We start from the raw sequence: 20,437 nt of genomic DNA, 5'->3' as shown, positions 1-20,437 counted from the left end.
AAAAATCAGAAGGATGTAGGTTAGAGGCTGCTCTAGGCAAGAGATTAGCACATCTTCATCTCAACAAATAGGTTAAACTCTGATGAAATATGTATCATCCCAGAAGAAAAACTGTAGTCCAGTCCAGCCCAACTGTGAAACCCTATCCAAAAAGGAAACTAAAGCAAAATGAATGGGAAGCATGGCTCAAGTGGTAGAGTACAAGTGCAAGGCCCCAGGCTCAAACCCCAATATTGGGGGGGGGGAGAAATGTAGTGAAGATAATTATTTTTTGAAACATGGAAACTATGAAATTCCAATATCAGTATCTATAAATACCATTTTGTTGGACCATTCATGCTGACACATTTATTGCCCACAGGTGCTGTGGCACTAGAAAAGCAGAGCTAGAAGACTTGTGACAGTCTATGGTGCTAATCACTGCTTCACTCTACTGAGCACTGTACTCCAAACCAAATTATAGTGAGTCAGTTACAACTCAGGCTACACAAAATCCTTCTCGCATCCTGTTTTTCTTAATTATCAATACATACCAACCATATGAAGAAAAAGGTTATGAATATCATACTTTTAAGGCACAGTTGAAAATGGAATGTTCTATCAAATGATATTGCAAAACATTCTTTATTGTGTAATGAAATTAAAGAACATAACATGTAGACATTTCCAGAATGAATACTTCTCCCAATACCCCAGTCAGATATGATGACATGCACCTGTAATCCCAGCATATGGGAGTGCCCAAAATTGAGCTTCTAAAAAAGCCTAGCATGGAATAACTAAAGTGAAACTATTCCCAAAGAAATTGAAGGTCACTAATTCAACGTGAGCCCGGGCTACATTGCTAACTAGCAATACCATCTCAAAACAAAGGCAATCGACTCTCTATCCCCCAAACAGACAGGAAGATGGGATAGAAAGATGAATTTCAGAACAACCGGGGATACATAATGAGAATCTCTCCCAAAACAGAACAACAAAATAAGACACAGAATCCCACTAGTAGGAAAGCAATACTCTGTAAAATTAGAAAAACAGCTGAGTGTCAGTGGCTCACAACTATAATCCTAGCTACTCAGGAGGCTGAGATGAGGATCACAGTTTGAAGCCAGTGTAAAACTCTTATCATCTTCAATTAACCACCAAAAAAAAAAAAAAAGCCAAAAGCGCAGAATACTACTAACTTCGAACACAAAGACCAGTACACACACACACACACACACACACACACACACACACACACACACACACACACACACACACACACACACACACACACACACACACACACACACACACACACACACACACACACACACACACACACACACACACACACACGGCCTGTAATTCTAGCTCCTCAGGAGACTGAGCTCTGAGGATCATGGCTTGAAACCAGCCCAGGCAGGAATGTCCATGAGACTCTTATCGCCAATAAACCACCAGAAAACAGTAAGTGGCATTGTGGCTCAAAGTGGTAGAGTGCTAGCCTTGAGTGAGAAAGATCATAGATAGCACCCAGGCCCTGAGTTTAAGCCCCAAGAACCAGAGGGGGGAAGGGGGGGGCCGACACGAGGCAGCGCGTGCAATTAAAATTAAATATTAGAGCTACAATTCTTCACATAAAATGAAAAATCGAGGTAAGGCTAAAAATGAAGTTTCCAAGCGGCTTGTTAGACAATCAAAGTCTTGTACTAGCAGTGGCAAAATATCAGAACAAAATAGCAGAATTAATTAATCATCTTTCCAAGAAAACAAATGTAGGTCTATTTGCCTTTTAGGGGGTATAGGGTTGACCTACCGCCCCCCACAGAGTTAAAGACAATTGAGCACACCACCAATATTCAATTCAAATACCATGCAAATGATTCTAAATGGTACTCTTGATAAATCAACATTTTACTGATAGTATTTGGTTTTAGTTTATGTGGACTGACAAGGCCAAGTCTGAAGTGCCTGAAAATTGAACTTCTAAAAAGTCTTGCATGGAACAACTAAAGTGAGACTATTTCCAAAGAAATTGAAGGTCACTAGTTCAAAATCAACCTGAGCTACACAGCTAACTAGCAGGAGTATCTAAAAAACAAAACAAAAAAATAAAAAACAAAACAAAAGCCAAACAACTCCCTGCCAACCCACACACACACCAAGAAACTAAGATAATACTTCAGTACAACTTGAAATGGAATTTGCTAAGGTAAGCTGCATCTGATGCTGGCAAAAATGTGTGAACAATGAAAAGAATTCAACTCGACCAATTAGAAAGTTTATAAAAATATAAGGCATTTAATGACTCATTATGCATTGTCTTATTCATCAGCAGGTACTCTAGAAAGTGTCCTGATCTTTGTTTAAAATATTAAATCAGAAGGAATATCACTGATGAACACTTTTACTCTTAACACACTTATCCATTTAGTTCCATAAATTTGTGTTAATAATAGTTCAGTATCTTGACATGCCTATGAGCAACTGAATATAGAGACATGAAATAAATTTACTATGATAAGAGAATTGCTTTGTGTTAGAGTGGTTTGAAGAAGGTAGAACTGGACATCTAAAATCTGATTTATTTTATATTTATGTTATGTTAATTAACAAATATAGCCAGGCCAGTGGCTTATATCTATAATCCTAGCTATTCGGGAGGCTGAGATCTCTGAGGATCCTGGTTTGAAGCCAGCTAAGTCCACAAGACTCATCTCCAATTAACCACCAGAAAATTGGAAGTGGCACTGTCACTCAAAGTGGTGATAGCCTTGAGCAACAAAGCTCAGGGAGGGCTGGGAAGGTGACTCAGTGGTAGAGCGCTTGCCTTGCATGCATGAGGCCCTGGGTTCGATTCCTCAGCATCACATAAGCAAAAAGAAAAAAAGCCAGAAGTGGTGCTGTGGCTCAAGTGGCAGAGCTCTAGCCTTGAACTGAAGAGCTGAGGGACAGCACCCAGGCCCAGAGTTCAGGCCCCATGACCGGACCCCCCCCCCCCCCGGCCAAAAAAAAAGCTCAGGGACAGCGCCTAGGTCCTGAGTTCAAGCCCATGGCCAACAAAACAAATATATTTTTCTACTTTCTATTTTTGGTCATGTCCTCACCCATCATTTTGTATGTCCTGGCTTACTTGAATGACCTTTTATAAGCAAACTTAAGTTTTTGAATATGTTTTTAAATAAGAGTAAGTTTTTGTTTTTGAATGTTTTTGATTATCTTCTTCAAATAGTTAACTACAGTGATCCCATTATATTGTGTTATTCTTCTGCTTAAGATGTTTCCATGAATGAGTTCTGGATATCAGTTGTATAGAATGATAACTAAAATTGGTAATGTACACTGTACTTAAAAATTGCTAAAAGAATAGACAATTTTTCTAAACATAAGAAATAAGCATAGGATCTAATGGGTACATTTATCATTCACAATGTATACACATATGAAAATATCATGTTGTACCCTATCAACATGTATGATTTAAAAATCTTTCCCCTCTAATAATTCCACAAATCCTGGCACATGAAAAAGTTCATAAAAGGTATACCCCATACCCATACACAAAAACACATCAATATAAGCAATACTTTTTATTATTATTCATCTGAATGAAGACACAGAAGTTTATTTTAAACATACCTCCTCCTACTCCAGGCACCAAATTTGGTCCAGCAGTATTCTGCCCAGCAGTGGCACTGGTAGTGTTGCCAGTAGTGCCACTCACAGTGTTAGTGGAGCCACTAGAGGCTGATGAACTCTGGGAAGCCTGTGGAGCCCATGGATTGGGTAATGGATCTCTGTTTTCTGTACGAGAAGGCTGACTACCTTCACCTGAAGATGTACTGCTCACTAAGGAAGCAAATGGATTGCCACCAAACTGTAATGAAAGACAAAAAAATCATAAATAAGCTTCTGTTTTAAATAACATAGGTAACAACTTTTTAATGAAATTACATTTCCAATATAAAGGCAGCCATCCTTCAGACCACACATGTGTTAAAACATGGGTTCATCTGAGGCCTGAGTCTTGGAGCTTTTGGATCACCTGCTCTTGGGCAGCACTCAGCATTGGTTCCTGAATGTCTGTATACATGCGTCGCAAAGCATTGTATCCTCCAGGGATACTCTCCAGGTTGCTCAAAGCTCGGTCCTGATTTCTCATCATTTCCTGCATCATTGCTGGATTTCTGGCAAGTTCCAATGTCTAGGGAAAAAAATATTTCATTAAAAAAAAAAAGGCCTTGGAACACACATGGAATTATTTTAGCTACTACAATTAAGTTTATGGAAGTTAATAGAAGATCATTGTTTCAAACTAGCCTCTTGCCACAGGCTCCAGTACACTGAACAGAGTGACTTCTGCTAAATGCCAAATAATCAAGCTGAACTCTGAAAAGAACTAAAAAACAAAAACAAACAGAAGATTCCAGGCAACCTAAGTCAGCACAGTAACCCTATTAGGAAAGTTAAGTGTACAACAACCAATCTGTCGTTTGTTCCCTTTTCTGCTTTTTTCTACCTCCTGAAAGCTAACTTCCTTTGCTCAGTTCATGGGAATACTCATTCTATTTTGTAGAATGAGGTGTGATTTTATAATCAAAACAAAAGTTCATTGGTGTTTTAAATCAAATTTGCTGTCTTTCAATACAAAGTTATTTTTTAATTTTCTGGTGGATTTTACTTATATAAGCAAGCAAACTTTCATATAAAATCAATACAGAAGCAATCTGTTATGAATAAACATCCCCTATATAGAAATTTACTTTGTTTCTTAAACCTTCAAACTGAACTGTTTACAAAGAATTTTTGTGGAAGAACAAGAAGGGGAGAGGGGGCAGATGAATGGAGAGAGGAAGGGTGGGTAAATACAGTCATTTTATCCAATGTACATAGGTGAAAATTGAACAGGTAACTTGAGGATATGGGTGGGGATAGGAGAAATGATGGAGAACAATGCAAAGCACAACACTGATCAAGATGCATTATATTGTAAAATGATAATTTGAATTGAAAATCCTTTATACATCTAATTAAAGATAATAAAAAATCCTGTTGGAGAAGTGACTCAAGTTGTATAGTACTTGCCTAGTAAGTTTAAGACCCTGAGTTCAAGCCCAAGTATGAAACAAAGCAAGAAAAAGAAAGCAACACAAACAAGAAAACACCTTTTCATTTGGGGAAAAAACTCAGAAGTCCAATAGTCCAAAATAATGCTTTGATCTTTTTTTTAAGGATGATTGGGATTTCTCTATGGCTTCACAGTATATATAGAACAATGTCTGTAACTAGTATAGAAAAACAAAATTATTAGAATAATTTTCCACATACTTGTCTCATTATATCTGGATTATTAAGCATGTGACTAATTTCTGGATTTCTCTGTATCAACTGCTGCATTTGTGGATTGGCCATAATTAACTGCCTCATCAGGTCAGGATTGGAGAGCATGCTCTGGACGAAGGGATTTTCCATGATCTGGACCATCATTTCAGGGTTGGATAAGAGTTGTCGTTGCATTTGGCTCTGTAGTTCAGAGAAGTTGGTAGTATTCAAACCCAAGCTACTCAAACCTGCAAGTCCTCCAAGTCCACCTTAGATGATAAGGGAGAAAAAAATATATAATGTCAGAAATTTTATCATTACTTACAATTTTGCTAAAACATGAAGATGCAAAAATATTAACTGACTTAACAGCGCAATATAAGAAGACCATTTTACTTTACAGGTTTTGCTTTAAAAAAAAAAAATTGGTTGTGGGGGTTTAATTCTGGGCCTGGGTGCTATTCCTGAGCTCTTTTGCTCAAAGCTATTGCTCTAGCACTTTGAGCCAAGAGCCATCTCCAAGAAACCATTTTAAAAGGGTTCATATTATTTCTACATGTTTAATTCCTACATTATGATTTAGACATAAAGTATCCCTGCAAAAGTTGCACATGGGCACAGGAGTAGGGCCTAAGTGAAGAAAGTGGGTTACTGGGACTATGCCTTTGATGAGTATCAGTATTATCTTGTCCTCTTCCATCCTTCAGATTATGAGGTGATCACTTTCCTTTGCATTGTATGTATGCTTTTACACACAATGATTTTGCTTTGTTATATGCTTAAGAACAATGGAGCCAGCTGACCATGGACTGAAACATCTGAAATTGTCAGTCAAAATAAATGTTTCCTTCAATTTCTCTCACATATTTTGTCACAGCAACAAAAACTTAGTGTATCCTACAGCTGAAATTGCCCCAAAATTTATAATTGGATAATTAAATAACAAAACCAATTAAATATATTTCAAGTTTATAGTATAAAAAAAATTGTAGTTTTTCTCCTTCAAACAGTTCTTAAAAACTGGGATTTTAAGAGTGGTAATATCTTTTATTATTTATAACAAGACCTTTTGATCAATAAGACTAATAGTGTAGAGCTTCTCTAAACAGTCTTAAGATGAAGCTAGTCACTAGGAAAACCCAGGAAGCAAATAGTTGACAATTTTAGCTCCACCCGCCAAAATCCATTAAGGGGAGTCAGAGGGAACTAGAGATTGAGCTCTACATAATTTTTTTTAAAAAAAGAAAAAAAGGTTCAGGGGCTGGGAATGTGGCTTGGTGTTGGAGTGCTTGCCTAGCATGCATGAGGCCCTGGGTTCGATTCCTCAGTACCACATACACAGAAAAAGCCAGAAGTGGTGCTGTGGCTCAAGTGATGGAATGCTAGCCTTGAGCACAGAGAGGCACAGGGACAGTGCACAGGTCCTGAGTTCAAGCCCAGGACTGTCCAAAAAAAGAAAAGATTCAGAAAAGCCTTCTAGGTTGGTGAACACACCTGTATTAGGAAGATGGTGAGCTGGAAAAAACACAAGATTTGTGCCCACCTTCAATCCCCTACATATCTGAACTATATACCTCTTCAAAGCACTGGCTTATATCTGGGTGGTGTCCTTTATAATAAGCAAGCATTTTCTTGAGTACTGGGAGACATGCAGGCAAATTCTGAAGCTGGACTAAGTAAGGATCAATGATCTAATTTGTAGCTAGTTGGTCAGAAGCACAGATGGCCAGAGACTTGTAACTATTGTCCTAAGTAGGGAAAGTCTTGGGGAACTTCAGGACTAAGACTTATGAGTTCTAATACTAACTCCTGGAAAGTAGTGTCAGTAATAAATGTAATATTGGGCCTGATGACATTAGTAGTCATAGTGAAAGGATCTCAAGTTTGAGGCCAGCCTAGCTATTCCATAGTAAGACACAGTTTCAACAAAAAAAGAAGGGAAGAGGTTGATTAGGGAGCTGTGAAAGACGCACATTAATTAAAGGGTTCTCTAGCTTTTAGTGGCCATTCAGCTATGAGCTCATCAGTGAATAAATCTATTGATGGGGTTAGTGCCCTTAATGATTCAGTCACTTCTCAACAGTGCCAGCAGTTGTGGCAAGTATGAATATGTCAACTCATGCCATACTGTAAAATGCCCCCAACACACATTTGTTATTGTGTAACTGAATTACAAAAACAAAAATAATCTCCCGGGGGCTGGGAAGGTGGCTCAGTGGAAGAGCACTTGCCTTGCATGCCTGAGGCCCTGGGTTCGATTCCTCAGCACTGCATAAGCAAAAAGAAAAAAGCCGGAAGTGGCGCTGTGGCTCAAGTGGTAGAGCGCTAGCCTTGAGCTGAAGAGCTGAGGGACAGCACCCAGGCCCAGACTTCAGGCCCCACAACCGGACTCAAAAAAAAAAAAAAAAATCTCCCATAGAAAGGATAAAAGGTATGATCCATGATATGTGGAAATTGTACATATATAAAAAACACTGCCTGAAGTTGCACTGTGGCTCAGTAGAGCTTTTGTCTTGAACTGAAGAGCTCAGGGACAGTGCCCAGGCCCAGAGTTCAAGCCCTATAACCAACCAAAAACAAAAAAGAAAACACTGCCAAGCTGGCACCAGTAGCTCAACGCCTGTAATCCTAGTTTACTCAAGAGGCTGAGATCTGAGGATCCTGGTTCAAAAGCCAAATAGGAAAGTCTGTGAGACTCATCTCCAATTAACCACCAGAAAAACAGAAGTGGTGCTGTGGAGCTCAAAGTGGCAGAATACTATTCTTAATGAGAAAAAAAACAGCTCTACCACTGTGACAATACCCAGGCCCTGATTCTTCCCCTCCCCCGCTCCCGGCAGGGGGGGAGGGAAGGTAAAAAAAACCTATCATTTCAAAGTAGAGATATGCAACTTGAGAACTTCAAGTCATTCATCCATCTAGATCTACTTTAAAATTCCATCCTCCCCCCCCCAACAGAACCTCAATATATAAAACTGATAGAATAAAAACTGATTTACCTTATACAGGAGCTCCTTAACCACTAATCTTACTTTCTGGACAATTTCAAAGTAAAGTGCAATTTAATCCCATCAATTTACGAAAGAGAAAGTTACTATTCAAATGATCACAAATTATGATCAAAAATTAGCCAGTTTTCCCCAGATCCAATTAGTGGTGGTCAGATTAACTACATAAACACTACATCTCTTTCATTATTGAACAAAAATGTGTCACTTACTGACTGCTTTGTAAATGTGAGTTTACCAAGCACACCCGTACCCCCAATTACTCCCTTAATACAATCTTGAAGGAAAATAGTTTTTTAAATTGTTTGATTAAGGTAACAATGTTAATTATAATGTTTTACCTAAACCAAAAGGATTGCTGGTAGCAGAACCAGATGTGGGGTTACTATTAGGAGTTGAATTGGTAGCATTGCTTCCAGTGGTGTTTGTTTGCTGAGCTGAATGGTCTTGAGACCTAAGGAAAATTCAATCACAATGTAAGCAGTGGAGATAATTATTTTTAAAAGAATCTATAAATACAATAACCAGAAGTAAAGGTTGAGCAATCAGATTTAACTCAAATTATTATAAATACTCTGAGATTACAAACAATAGAAACACAGCAAAAACTTTTGAAATCTGAAACAAACTGCTACTGTCCCTTCTTGAGTAAAGTATACGTACAAATATTTCATTCCTTTCAATCATACTGATTAAATAAAAATGAGAGGTTAAGTCACCTCAGAGAACACTGTCAATGGCCACCCCCACAACTACAAAGCCTGACTAAACAACTTTTTTAACCTAGTCCCTTCTAGTTCTGTAGGACATGTCTTCATAATTGCTTGATAGCCAACTTAAAATGCCTACACATATGTGCTCCTTACACTGCTGGCCACATATGTTGAGTTTGCCTTAGTAAACCACATCATTAATTGGCACTCAAAGAAGTTATCACCCAGGTACCAGTAGCTCATGCCTACAATTGTAAGGCTAAGATCTGAGGATCACGGGTTCAAAACCAGATTCTTATCTGCAACTAACCACCAAAAAGCTGGGACGTAGAGGTGTGTAGCTCAAGTGGCAGGGTGTATGTCTTGAGCAAAAAAAGCTAAGGAACAGCACCTTGCACTGGGTTTGATTCCCTAGCACTGTTACAGTGTAGGAATTAACATGGTATCATACTAGGTTTTTTTTTTTTAAGGAACATGTTAACAACAACAACAAAAAAGAATTAATGACATAAAAAGCCATTTTAAAGCCAAGAATACTTTTTATGTGTAGTGGGTCTAGGACTCACTTTCTGCTCTCACTTGGCTTTTTTCTCTTAAGGCTGGCACTTTACCACTCGAGCTACACCTCCTCTTCCAAGACTAGTTATTTCAAAAGGAAAAAATAGAAACATTACAGTTTAAAGCTTTATGTCACCTAAAAACATACCTGTTTTGAGTTTTGATGACAAGGTGAACAGTAAGCCCATCATGAATTCCATGCTGGCTCAAAGTATCCTGATCTTTTAAAATTTTTCCAGCAAATATCAATACAAGTTGTTCAGTATGTGATTTGAAACGTTTAGAAATTTCTTCTTTGAACTAAAGATAAAAATAAATAGATATTACAGGTGTGTTTGCATAGCACCATTCAAACTAGTTCCTCAAAGTACCACAAGGAAACTTTTACAAGTTACAATTCACAAAATATAAAGATTCATTCATTTCTATATATCTTTATTATGGTATATAATGATTATCACTTTATATCTAATGCAAAAGTCTTATTCTATAAGATTCTGTAATCAATCTGCTAAGACCCAAGAATTTACTGTTTTGAAATAGTCTCATTTTAAATGTCAGCAGAACCAAATTTAATTCAGGCTAAAAACTAGCTCTAACCAAGTTTGCCTTATCTATTCCTCAGACTCCCACCTCCAATTTTGTTTTCTTTCTAATTTCATACATGTACCTTGTATTCTCAGTCTATTTATACTGATTATCCTATCCACTTATTTTATCAACACTTATTAATAGTACTATGGTGAAGCAAAGATAACCAGGAGAATTCATCTGGCATTTAATTACGCCTGTAATCCTAGCTAGGTTGAGATCTAGGGATTATGGTTCAAAGCCATCCTGAGGAGCAAAGTCTGAGACTCTTTAGCAAAAAAGCCAGAAGGAGTTGTAGCTCAAGTGATAGAGTGCAAAAGTTCAGAAACAGCACCAGGGCAGAGTTCAAGCCCTAGGACTGGCACCAAAAAAAAAAAAATCTTAAGTACACAAGACAGATCATATTCTCAGTCACAGTATACAACTTGGAAACCTAAAATAATGGAATCATTTATTTTCTGATACTAAATCACATTAGAAATCAGCAACAGAAAAGTATCTGCCAAAAGTATCCCTAACAAAACACTTCTAAATAGTTCATGGGTCAACAAGTCTTACAAGCTAATTAGAAAATATTTTCAACTAGGCAAAAATGAAGATGAAATAAGAAGCTGTGATATGCAGCTAAATCAATGACTATTAAGATATATAGTACTAAAGGAGTGTATTTAAGGAAAAAGACCACATACTGACAACCCAAGTTTCCACACATTTAAAAATTGGAAAAAAAAAAAAAAAAGCCCAAGTGAAGAATAAAAAGCAGAGCTGGGATCATGGTTCTAGTGTAGAATGCATAACACATGTTAAGGCCCTTATTCCAAACCCCAGTAAAGCCAGAAAATAAAAAATAGCATTACACAAAAAGATAACACTTCAATGGCCAAACAGTGGCTGATTACTATAATCCAAGCTCTCTGAGGGAAAACACTTGAGAGTTCTAGGCCAGCTTGGGCTACCTATAAGTCCCAGTCTAAAAAAATGAAATCAACAACTTGGACAATTCCTTGAAAGACATAAACTCCCAAAAAACACATTCAATCCTTTTATCAGGCTATAAAAGGGAATATTCCATTTGTTTCATGAGGCCAATATTACCACCCATACAAATACCAGCAAAGATAATGCTAGAAGACTACAGACCAATATCCCTCCTGAACATAGATGAATAAATCTTGCACAGAGTATTACCAAATCCAACCTAATTTTATAGCAACAAGAAATGTCTTACTGACCAAGTGGAACTTAGCATAGAAATGTGAGGCTAAGCCAACATTTTGGGGAGGAAAACCACTGTAATTCACAATGTACAGACAAGACACAACAAATAATCACACAGCTATGAAAGGGCATTTGACAACATCCATTCATAATAGAATTCTAAGCAAATCAGAATAAAAGGAGCAGTGTTAGAGTACTTGCCTAGCATGCACAAGCCCTAAGGTTTAATCCCCAGAGTTGGTGGGTAATGGCTTGAATGGATAAAAATCCATCTATAAACAATTTGTTTTTGCATTTAACATATTTAATGGTAAACAAATGGGTGGATCCCCTGTAATATTCAGGAACAAAAGCAAGATGTCCAACCTTAACACTTGTATTTAACATCACACTACAAGGCCTAGCCAATATAATATGAGATCAGAAAAGAAAAGGCACCCTTACTGAGAAAAAAAAATATTTTTATTAATTCCTCATAATTAGTTATTTTTATTTGCAAATAACTTTTAAAATACATCTTTCAAGAAGTGAGAAGAAGCCAGGCTCCAGAGGTGCTCACACCCGTAATTTAGCTACTCAGGAGGCTGAGATCTGAGGATCGAGGTTCAAAGCCAGCCTGGGCAGGAAAGCCCATGAAACTATCTCCAATAAACCACCAGAAAACCAGAAGTGGGGCTGTAGCTCAAGTGGTAGAGCCAAGGGAAGAGCTGAAGAGCTGAAGAGCCAAGGGACAGCGCTCAGGCCCAGAGTTCAAGGCCCACAACTGACAAAAAAAAAAAAAGTAAGATAAACAGCATACTAGAGGAAAACACTTGCCAAAGACGTATTTGGTAAAGGACTATTGTCCAAAACATACAAAAACAGTTGTAAAACAATTAAAAAACAAACCAGCTGGGCACTGGTGGCTCACGCCTGTAATCCTAGCTACTCAGGAGTCTGAGATCTGAGGATCTCGGTTCAAAGCCAGCCCAGGCAGGAAAGTCCTTGAGACTCTTATCTCCAATAAACCACTAGAAAACCGGAAGTGGTTCTGTGGCTCAAGCGGTAGAGCGCTCGCCTTGAGCTAAAGAGCTCAAGGACAGTGCCCAAGCCCAGCATTCAAGCCCTACAACCAATAAAAAACAACAACAACAAAAAAAAAAAACCCAATTTAAAAATGAACCAAAGATCTCCACAGGCATCTCACCAATAACACACAGACAACAAATAGGCATATATGTTCCACATCATGTCACCAGGAAAATGTAAACTAAATTAACAACATGCACCTATCATAATAACCAAAATCCAGAATATTAACTACTAAATGCTAGCAACAATGTGGGGCACCAAGAATTCCCACACCATTGGTGATGGAAATGCAAACTGATACTGTCAATTCAGAAGACAGACCTTGTAATCACTGCTTAGTATTTTAGATCATTGAGATGAACTGAAAACTATCTACATTATAATTTGCACATGTATCTAAAGAACTTCATAAATAACTGCCAAAATGTGGAGGCAGAAAAGATGGTCAGTGGGTGAATGAATACACTGTGGCATTTCCACATAACAGATTATTCAGCATGAAAAAGAAATGAGCTATCAAGCCATGAAAAGATATGGAGGAACTTAAATATGTATGACTAAGTAAAAAGGCAGGCAATCTTAAAAGGCTATCTTCAGTGTGACCCAACTACACAACATTCTGTAAAGCGTAAAACTATGGAAACAGTAAAAGAATCAGTAGTTGCTGAGGGGGGTTGGAGGATGAAAGAATGAATAGACAGAACACATGCCATCATATATTTGTCAAAACCATAGAACACCAAGATTAAATCTTAAAAGTATGGACTTTGGACAGTGATATGTCAATGCAAGTTCATCAGTTTAAAAAAATAATCACAGAATGAATCACAGGGGGCAGGGAGTCCAAGAGAAATGAGATAATTATGTACTTTCTTTTCAACTTTCCTGCTAACCTAAAACTGTCTAAGAAATTAAAACCTTATAAATTTATGCTAAAAATATTTATTTTGAGACCATGAGCCATTTTATCCAAGGTAAGTGATAAAATTAAAACATTAAGTGGTAAGGCAAGATAATATACTGACAACAGTTTTAAAGAGAATTTTTATCTTTTGAAGCTATATGCTCAAATTTAAGTGATAAACTAATAAGATACATGAGATGCTACAAAATAACAGGGCAAGGGGAGAATCCCTTAGGGAAAGTAATGCGATTTAATCAAGACTCCCTGCAAAATTGTCAAAGCTGAATAAAGGATACATGGTGGATTAACATTATTATTAACTCTACTTTTTTTTTTTTTTTGTCGGTAGTAGGGCTTGAATGCTGTCCCTCAGCTCTTCAGCTCAAGGCTAGCGCTCTACCACTTGAGCTACATAGCCACTTCAGGTTTTCTGGTGGTTTATTGGAGATAAGAGTTTCACGGACTTTCCTGATCAGGCTGGGCTTTGAACCTCGATCCTCAGATCTCAGCCTCCTGAGTAGCTAGGATTAGAGGCGTGAGCCACCAGCGCCCAGCTATTAACTTTACTTTTTTATTTTTGTTGTTGTTGCTGTTGTTTTGGTTTTCTGGGGTATACCTCTGAGGGTAAATATGCCATGCATGCTACTTTCTATATTTGAAATTATCCATATTAAAAAATAAACACAAGCCGGATACTGGTGGCTCATGCCTGTATAATCCTGATCTGAGGATCATGGTTCAAAGCCAGCCCAGGCAGGGAAGTCTGAGACTCTTATCTCTAATAAACTACTCAGAAAAATCTGGAAGTGGCATGGCAGTTCAAGTAGTAGAGTGCTAGCCCTGAGCCCTGTTTTGTCCATAGTGGATTGGTTTTCATATCATTAAATTGTTCAGGGTTCATAGTTTTGATTTCTGTAGTTGTTTAGACATAGCCTAATAATTCTCACTTTTCAGGTCCTTGTCCTGTTGATTATTATTGTAGGTTTCAGAGCAGCATTGAGTGAGAAATGTACATTTGTAGGAAATAATGGGACTTTAGAGGCCTTTTTTCCCCCCCAGTCATGGCACCTGAACTGAGGAGCTGGGTGCTGTTTCTGAGCGTTTTTGCTCAAGGCTAGTTAGTGATCTATCACTTTTAGCCACAGCTCTACTTCTACTTTTTAGATAGTTAATAGGATGTAAGAGTCTCTCAGCCTTTACTGCCTGGGCTGACTTGGAACCGTGATCCTCATATCTCAGCCTCCTGAGTAGCTAAGATTACAGACATGAGCCACAGGTCCCCGGCTTTTAGAGGCCTTTTAAAAAAAACCCTATCTTTTTTATTTTGAGTTACTGGTATTCATGTGAACTTATGAACAAAAGTAAGTATATCCTAGTTCTCTAATGGAAATGGAAAGTCCTTTTTTTTGTGGATCTGATTATCCCCCAGATAGATGAACATGGTTTGGATAGTTTGTTTCAGTAAGTTTTATACTTTTATTTCTATAAGGGATATATCAGTTGTGCTTCCTCTGTCAGAAGTAGTGTTGAGATTTTCACACAGTGCTAATTTTTCCATGTTAATACTCTCCCCTCCCTTCCTCTCCCCTACCCTTTTCTTTTCTTTTCTTTTCTTTTCTTGTGGGGCTTAAACTTTGGGCCTGGGCGCTGTCCCTCAGCTCTTCAGCTCAAGGCTAGTGCTCTACCACTTGAGCCACAGCACCACTTCCGGCTTTTTTCTTTTTGCTTATGTGGTGCTGAGGAATCGAACCCAGGGCCTCATGCATGCAAGGCAAGCACTCTACCACTGAGCCACCTTCCCAGCCCTGTGAAAAGATTCTAAAATGCAGTCCGGAAGTGACATTACAGAAGATTTGGTATATCAATTTTTATAATGCCAATTTCACCTTTTCAGGGTCCAATTTGTTTATTTTTCCTTGGTTCTGATTGTCATAGGGAAAAAAATGAGACAAGCATGGAAGTAAGACATGAAATCCAAAGTAGCACCATACCAGGAGAGAATGTTTTTGAGACATGCATACCTTAATTCAAATAATGGTTTTGCCACTTTATAGCTGTGTAAACTGGGGATGCTACTTGTCTCTGAGCCTTGGTTTCTTCATCAGTAAAATGGAGATAGTACTAATTTTGCAGGGCTGATGGCAGAATTAAAGAGATGTGTGTAAACTACCTGGGTGCAGTATTTATATTCAGACAGAGATTCAAATATGGCTAACTTAATTGTGTAAAGACTGAATTATAAATACTTTTAAAAGAACTGAAACTGAGGATATAGCTCATGCTTAACATGGGAGATCCTAGATTCAGTCCTCTGCACACATACAAACAAACATAATGTTCATTTGACTTTAAAAGAAACATTTTGTTCCTGCATCTGCTGTTTCTTTTAAAGGAACAAAATATTCCACAATCCAAACTAATCTTCCAATACCCGGATTATATCCCTCCCTACAAAATATCTATGGGGGGGGGGGGAAGAGGAGGAGAGAGGGAGAGAGGGAGAGAGAAACAGGAGCACACATGCCATGGTGTGTATAGGCCTATAATTCCAGCACTCAAGAAACAGAAGCAGGGCTGGGAAGGTGGCTCAGTGGCAGAGCGCTTGCCTTGCATGCATGAGGCCCTAGGTTTGATTCCTCAGCACCACATAAGCAGAAAAAGTCGGAAAGTGGCACTACGGCTCAAGTGGTAGAGCACCAGCCTTGAGCTGAAGGGCTGAGGGTCAGCGCCCAGGCCAAGAGTTCAAGCCCCATGACCGACAAAATAAAAAATAAAAAATAAAAATAAAATGTGGCTTCTCCATTAAAAAAAAAAAGAAAAAGAAACTGAAGCAGGAGAACAATAAATTCCATACGAGCCTTGGATTCACAGTGAAGTGACATAACACAACACACACAAACACACACACATACAAACACAGAAGCAAGCGGACATGCAGAGTTTTATAATCAAAAGTATCAACAAATACTAAGAATGCTTCTTTTAAATATAAATCTAAGTAATATATTCAAATATGTTATATTAGGGGCTGGGAAGGTAGCTCAGTGGAAGAGCGCTTGCCTTGCATGCCTGAGACCCTGGGTTCGATTCCTCAGCACCACATAAGCAAAAAGAAAAAAGTCGGAAGTGGCGCTGTGGCTGAAGTGGTAGAGTGGTAGCCTTGAGCTGAAGAGCTGAAGGACAGTGCCCAGACCCAGAGTTCAGACCCCACGACCGGACCAAAAAAACAAAAACAAAAAAACACAAATATGTTATATTAGAATTCTTCAAGAATATCTGAATTCATTTTCACTCAATATTGTTAATATTACTTAAAAACATCCATATGTCACTTTAGAAACATCATATTAAATAAGCCATCCATAAGAAAGCTTTGTCATTTATCACACACACACACACACAGTTCCATGTCTACTGTCAACTTTTCCCAACCACAACATTCATATTCCCCAAGACTGCAAATTGTATTTCAATCTAATACACACAGGAGTACTAGTGAAATGGTGAGGCATGGTGGCCCAAGCACATATCGCTAGCTATTTGGGAGGTAGAAACTTGAAGGATTGTAGTTGAAGAGTAAGAACCCCATCTCAAGAAAAAACACGTGTCATCACACAGATATACAGGAGAACTGTAGTGTAGGTCAGGCCAAACAAGAAAAGATCCTACCTGAAAAGTAACTAAAGGTAAGTCAGAGCATGGCTTAAGTGGTAAAACACTAGCTGAGCAAACATAGAGCTGAATTCAAACACTGGTATTGGTGAAAGAGGGTACTGGTAAAACAGAGACAGAGATTCCATGAATAAATAAGCAAAAAAGCCTGAGGGTATGGCTCAAAGGGCAAAGACTTCTTAGTAAGCAAGAGGTCTGAGTTCCAAATCTATTACCACCACCAAAAATACCCCAAAGGCACCAGTGAAATGGAAAAACTGTCAAGACAGTACAAATAAAAACAAACGAGTAAACTAAAGATAAGTGTGGATAGTAATTCACTTATTTAATAGGAATAAAACGAATTATAATATATAAGTATACAGATAAATACCTTTCTGGAAGAATCACTTTAAAAAAGTAATGTTTTTCTCTAAAGGGTCCTTTTTACCTCATACTCTCATATATTATTTGAATTTTCAGAGTAATAATAAGTGTAATATATTTATTTTTCCTTTGTATTTTGTCCTTTTGTGTGTGCACATGCACACATGAGTGCGTGCGTGCATTGGTTCTGGGACTTGAACTAGGGCCTGGGCACTGTCCCTGAGCTTTTGCACTCAAGGCCAGTGTTCTAGCATTTGAGCCACAGCTCTATTTTAGCTTTTTGCTGGTTAACTGGAGACAAGAGTTTCACATACTTCAAACCATGATTTTCTGATCTCAGCCTCCTGAGTACCTAAGGATTACAGTTGCCACATTCTCTTTAAACATAAAAGCTCTATCCTTTAAGAAAACTGGAGAGAACTTTAAAGGTTAAAAAGTTAACACCGTCTATACCCAAGTCTAGACATGTATATCAGCTACTTATCCAGCAAACCAGCCCGTGCAAATGAATTTTGGAGGATTTCAGATTAGTGATGCTCAACTGGTAAAATAAACTATGCCAACATCTCAATAATCTGAAAAAAATTCAAAAATCTGAAATGCATCTTGTCTCAAGCATTCCAGATAAGGAGTATTCCACCTGTGTCTTCATTTTAAAGAGGATGTTAGGGAGAAAATGATGGCGAATAATGGAAGCAGTGGCATTAATCAAGAAGCACTATAATCATAACTAACTTATGGAATGGTAACCTTTTTGGACAAGTACTTAAGAATAATAATAAAAAAGAAACAAACAAGTTTATAGTCAACACAAAGATGTTGTGAAATCTAAAGAGAAAACACAGTCAGGTGTGGTGATACAATACATACCTCTAATCCCAGCTGCTTGGAAGGAGGAGACATGATTTTAAGTTCAACGCTAGCCTGAGCACAATTAGACGATATTTCAAAATTAAAATAAAAGCAAAAGAATTGGGTGTGTGGCTCAAGTGGTAAAAGGCATTGGCTGAATCCCAAAGAAAGGAAGGAGGGAGGAATTATGCCCTGATAAAATATACATTAATCATACACATGTAATCATCTTTAGCATCATTTACAAAGGCCCAGGCTGGGGAGGAAAGAGCTAGTGATTTAGGAGAGACCACCACAAATCACTAAAATACAGTGAAGAGGAGTAGGGATTCACACTTCAAAAGCTTTATTAGCTATGCTAATTTGGTAGTTATATCTAGACGTGGCTACTGGGCCATGTGAAACATGGCTAGTCCATGTAATCTCAATATAAAATACATAAGAGATTTTAAAGATTTGGCATAAAAATGTAAAATATGGCCGGCTGTGAGGTTTATGTTTGTAATCCCAGCTACTAGATAGGCAGGATTCAAAGGACAGAGTTCTATTCTAGCCCTGACTAAGAGTTAATGAGACCCCATCTCAGTCACTAAGCTGGGAACATGGGTCAAGAGTGTCTGTGATTCCAGTTATATGAAAGGCAGGAGGAAACAACCTGAGGCTTGCCCCAAGCAAAAATGCAAAATCTCATCTGAAAAATAACAAAAGCATAGAAAAGGCTGACACAGCTCAAAGTAGTAGCTGCATACCTAGCATACCTGCCTAGCAAGCATGAGAGGAGACTCCAGGTTCGAACCACCAGTATTGCCCCCACACACAAAAAACTAAATATTAAAAAAACTTTATATCAATTACATATTGGGTATAACATCTTTCACTATACTGAGTTAAGTAAAACACATTACAATCACAAGCTAGGTTGGGCACCAGTGGCCTACACTTGTAATCTTAGCTACCCAGAAGGTTGAAATCTGGACATTTTTCATTTGAAGGTACTCTGGGCAGAAAAAAAAAATCTGTGAGATTCTGTCTCCAAACTAATCAGTAAAAGGCTAAGCTAGAGTATGGCTCATGCGGTAAAGTACTAGACCATGAATTCAAACTTCAGCACCTCCCTAAAAATAAAATAAAAAAATTTACAAGCTAAAAGGCAAAAGCTACACAAGTAACCACAAATGAATGGGTACAATTAATAGGTAAGTGTAAGTATAACAAGCCAATCACAAATGATCAAGTATTGTATTATTGTATAATTCATAAAGTAGTCAAATTCATGGAGACAGAATGAAGGTCAGATTTCAGCCCTGAGATGTAAAGAATTCTGGAGAGGGAAAGTAGTAATACAGTTGCACAGCAAGACCCATGCAATAAAAAGTAAAAATAGCTGGGGCATGCCTATATTCCCAGCACTGAGTAGGCTGAGGCAGCAGAATCAAGTTCAAGCCCAACCTAGACCACATACTGACTCAAAAAAAAAAAAAGATGGTTAATCCATGTTTCATGTATTTTAACACAAAAAAACCAAAACTTCAGTGAATTAAGTGTTTACTAAAAAATTGAGTGTGACTCACATTTTTACTAGACTGTATTATTTACATATAATGTAAACATTCCCAATAAGATGGTAAGTCATTTTTTTCTTTGTTTCAATTTTGGTGTTAGTACTGGGGCTTCAACGCAGAGCCTGGGTCCTTATCCCTAAGCTTTTCTTTTCCTTTTTTTGCCAGTCCTGGGGCTTGAACTCAGGGCCTGAGCACTATCTCTGTTCAAGGATGAACTCTACCACTTGAGCCACAGAACCACTTCTGGCTTTTTCTGTTTATGTGGTACTGAGGAACTGAACCCAGGGCTTCATGCATGTTAGGCAAGCGCTCTACCTCTAAACCACATTCCCAGCCCATCCCTTAGTTTTTCACTCAAGGTTGTTGCTCTACCACTTGAGCCACAGTACTACTTCCAGCCTTTTGACTTTCCTTCCTAGTTGGCTCAGAACTGCAATCTGAAGATCTCAGCCTCCTGAGTAATTAGGACTATACCTGAGAGCCACCAGTACCCTGCATGAGAAGGGCTTTGATAACAAGATGTAGAAGCATAGCCCCTAAAACTTTTGCAAAGTTTCTGCAAAACGTTATATAATAAATATATTTGGCTCTGTAGGCCAGGTGGTCTGTTTGAAA

At 38.1% G+C, this 20,437-nt stretch overlaps 1 protein-coding gene across 2 annotated transcripts in view; it reads right to left on the bottom strand.

Moving 5' to 3' along the window:
- Positions 1–20,437, bottom strand: part of Ubqln1 (ubiquilin 1) — a 40,490-nt gene that overhangs the window by 13,384 nt on the left and 6,669 nt on the right. For both annotated transcript variants that reach the window (XM_070035513.1, XM_070035514.1), the window contains exons 2-6: positions 9,735–9,886; positions 8,657–8,769; positions 5,314–5,576; positions 4,031–4,189; positions 3,625–3,862 (exon numbers count right to left, since the gene is read on the bottom strand). In XM_070035513.1, the coding sequence (XP_069891614.1) occupies positions 3,625–3,862; positions 4,031–4,189; positions 5,314–5,576; positions 8,657–8,769; positions 9,735–9,886 (925 nt within the window). The remainder of the gene's footprint in view (positions 1–3,624; positions 3,863–4,030; positions 4,190–5,313; positions 5,577–8,656; positions 8,770–9,734; positions 9,887–20,437) is intronic.

The sequence above is a fragment of the Dipodomys merriami genome, unplaced genomic scaffold (assembly GCF_024711535.1).
Source record: "Dipodomys merriami isolate MVZ:Mamm:240054 unplaced genomic scaffold, mDipMer1.0.p SCAF_26, whole genome shotgun sequence".
NCBI classification, from domain to species: domain Eukaryota; kingdom Metazoa; phylum Chordata; class Mammalia; order Rodentia; family Heteromyidae; genus Dipodomys; species Dipodomys merriami.
The sequence above is the reverse complement of the archived record's forward strand: the minus strand, read 5'-3'. Positions and strand labels throughout refer to the sequence as shown.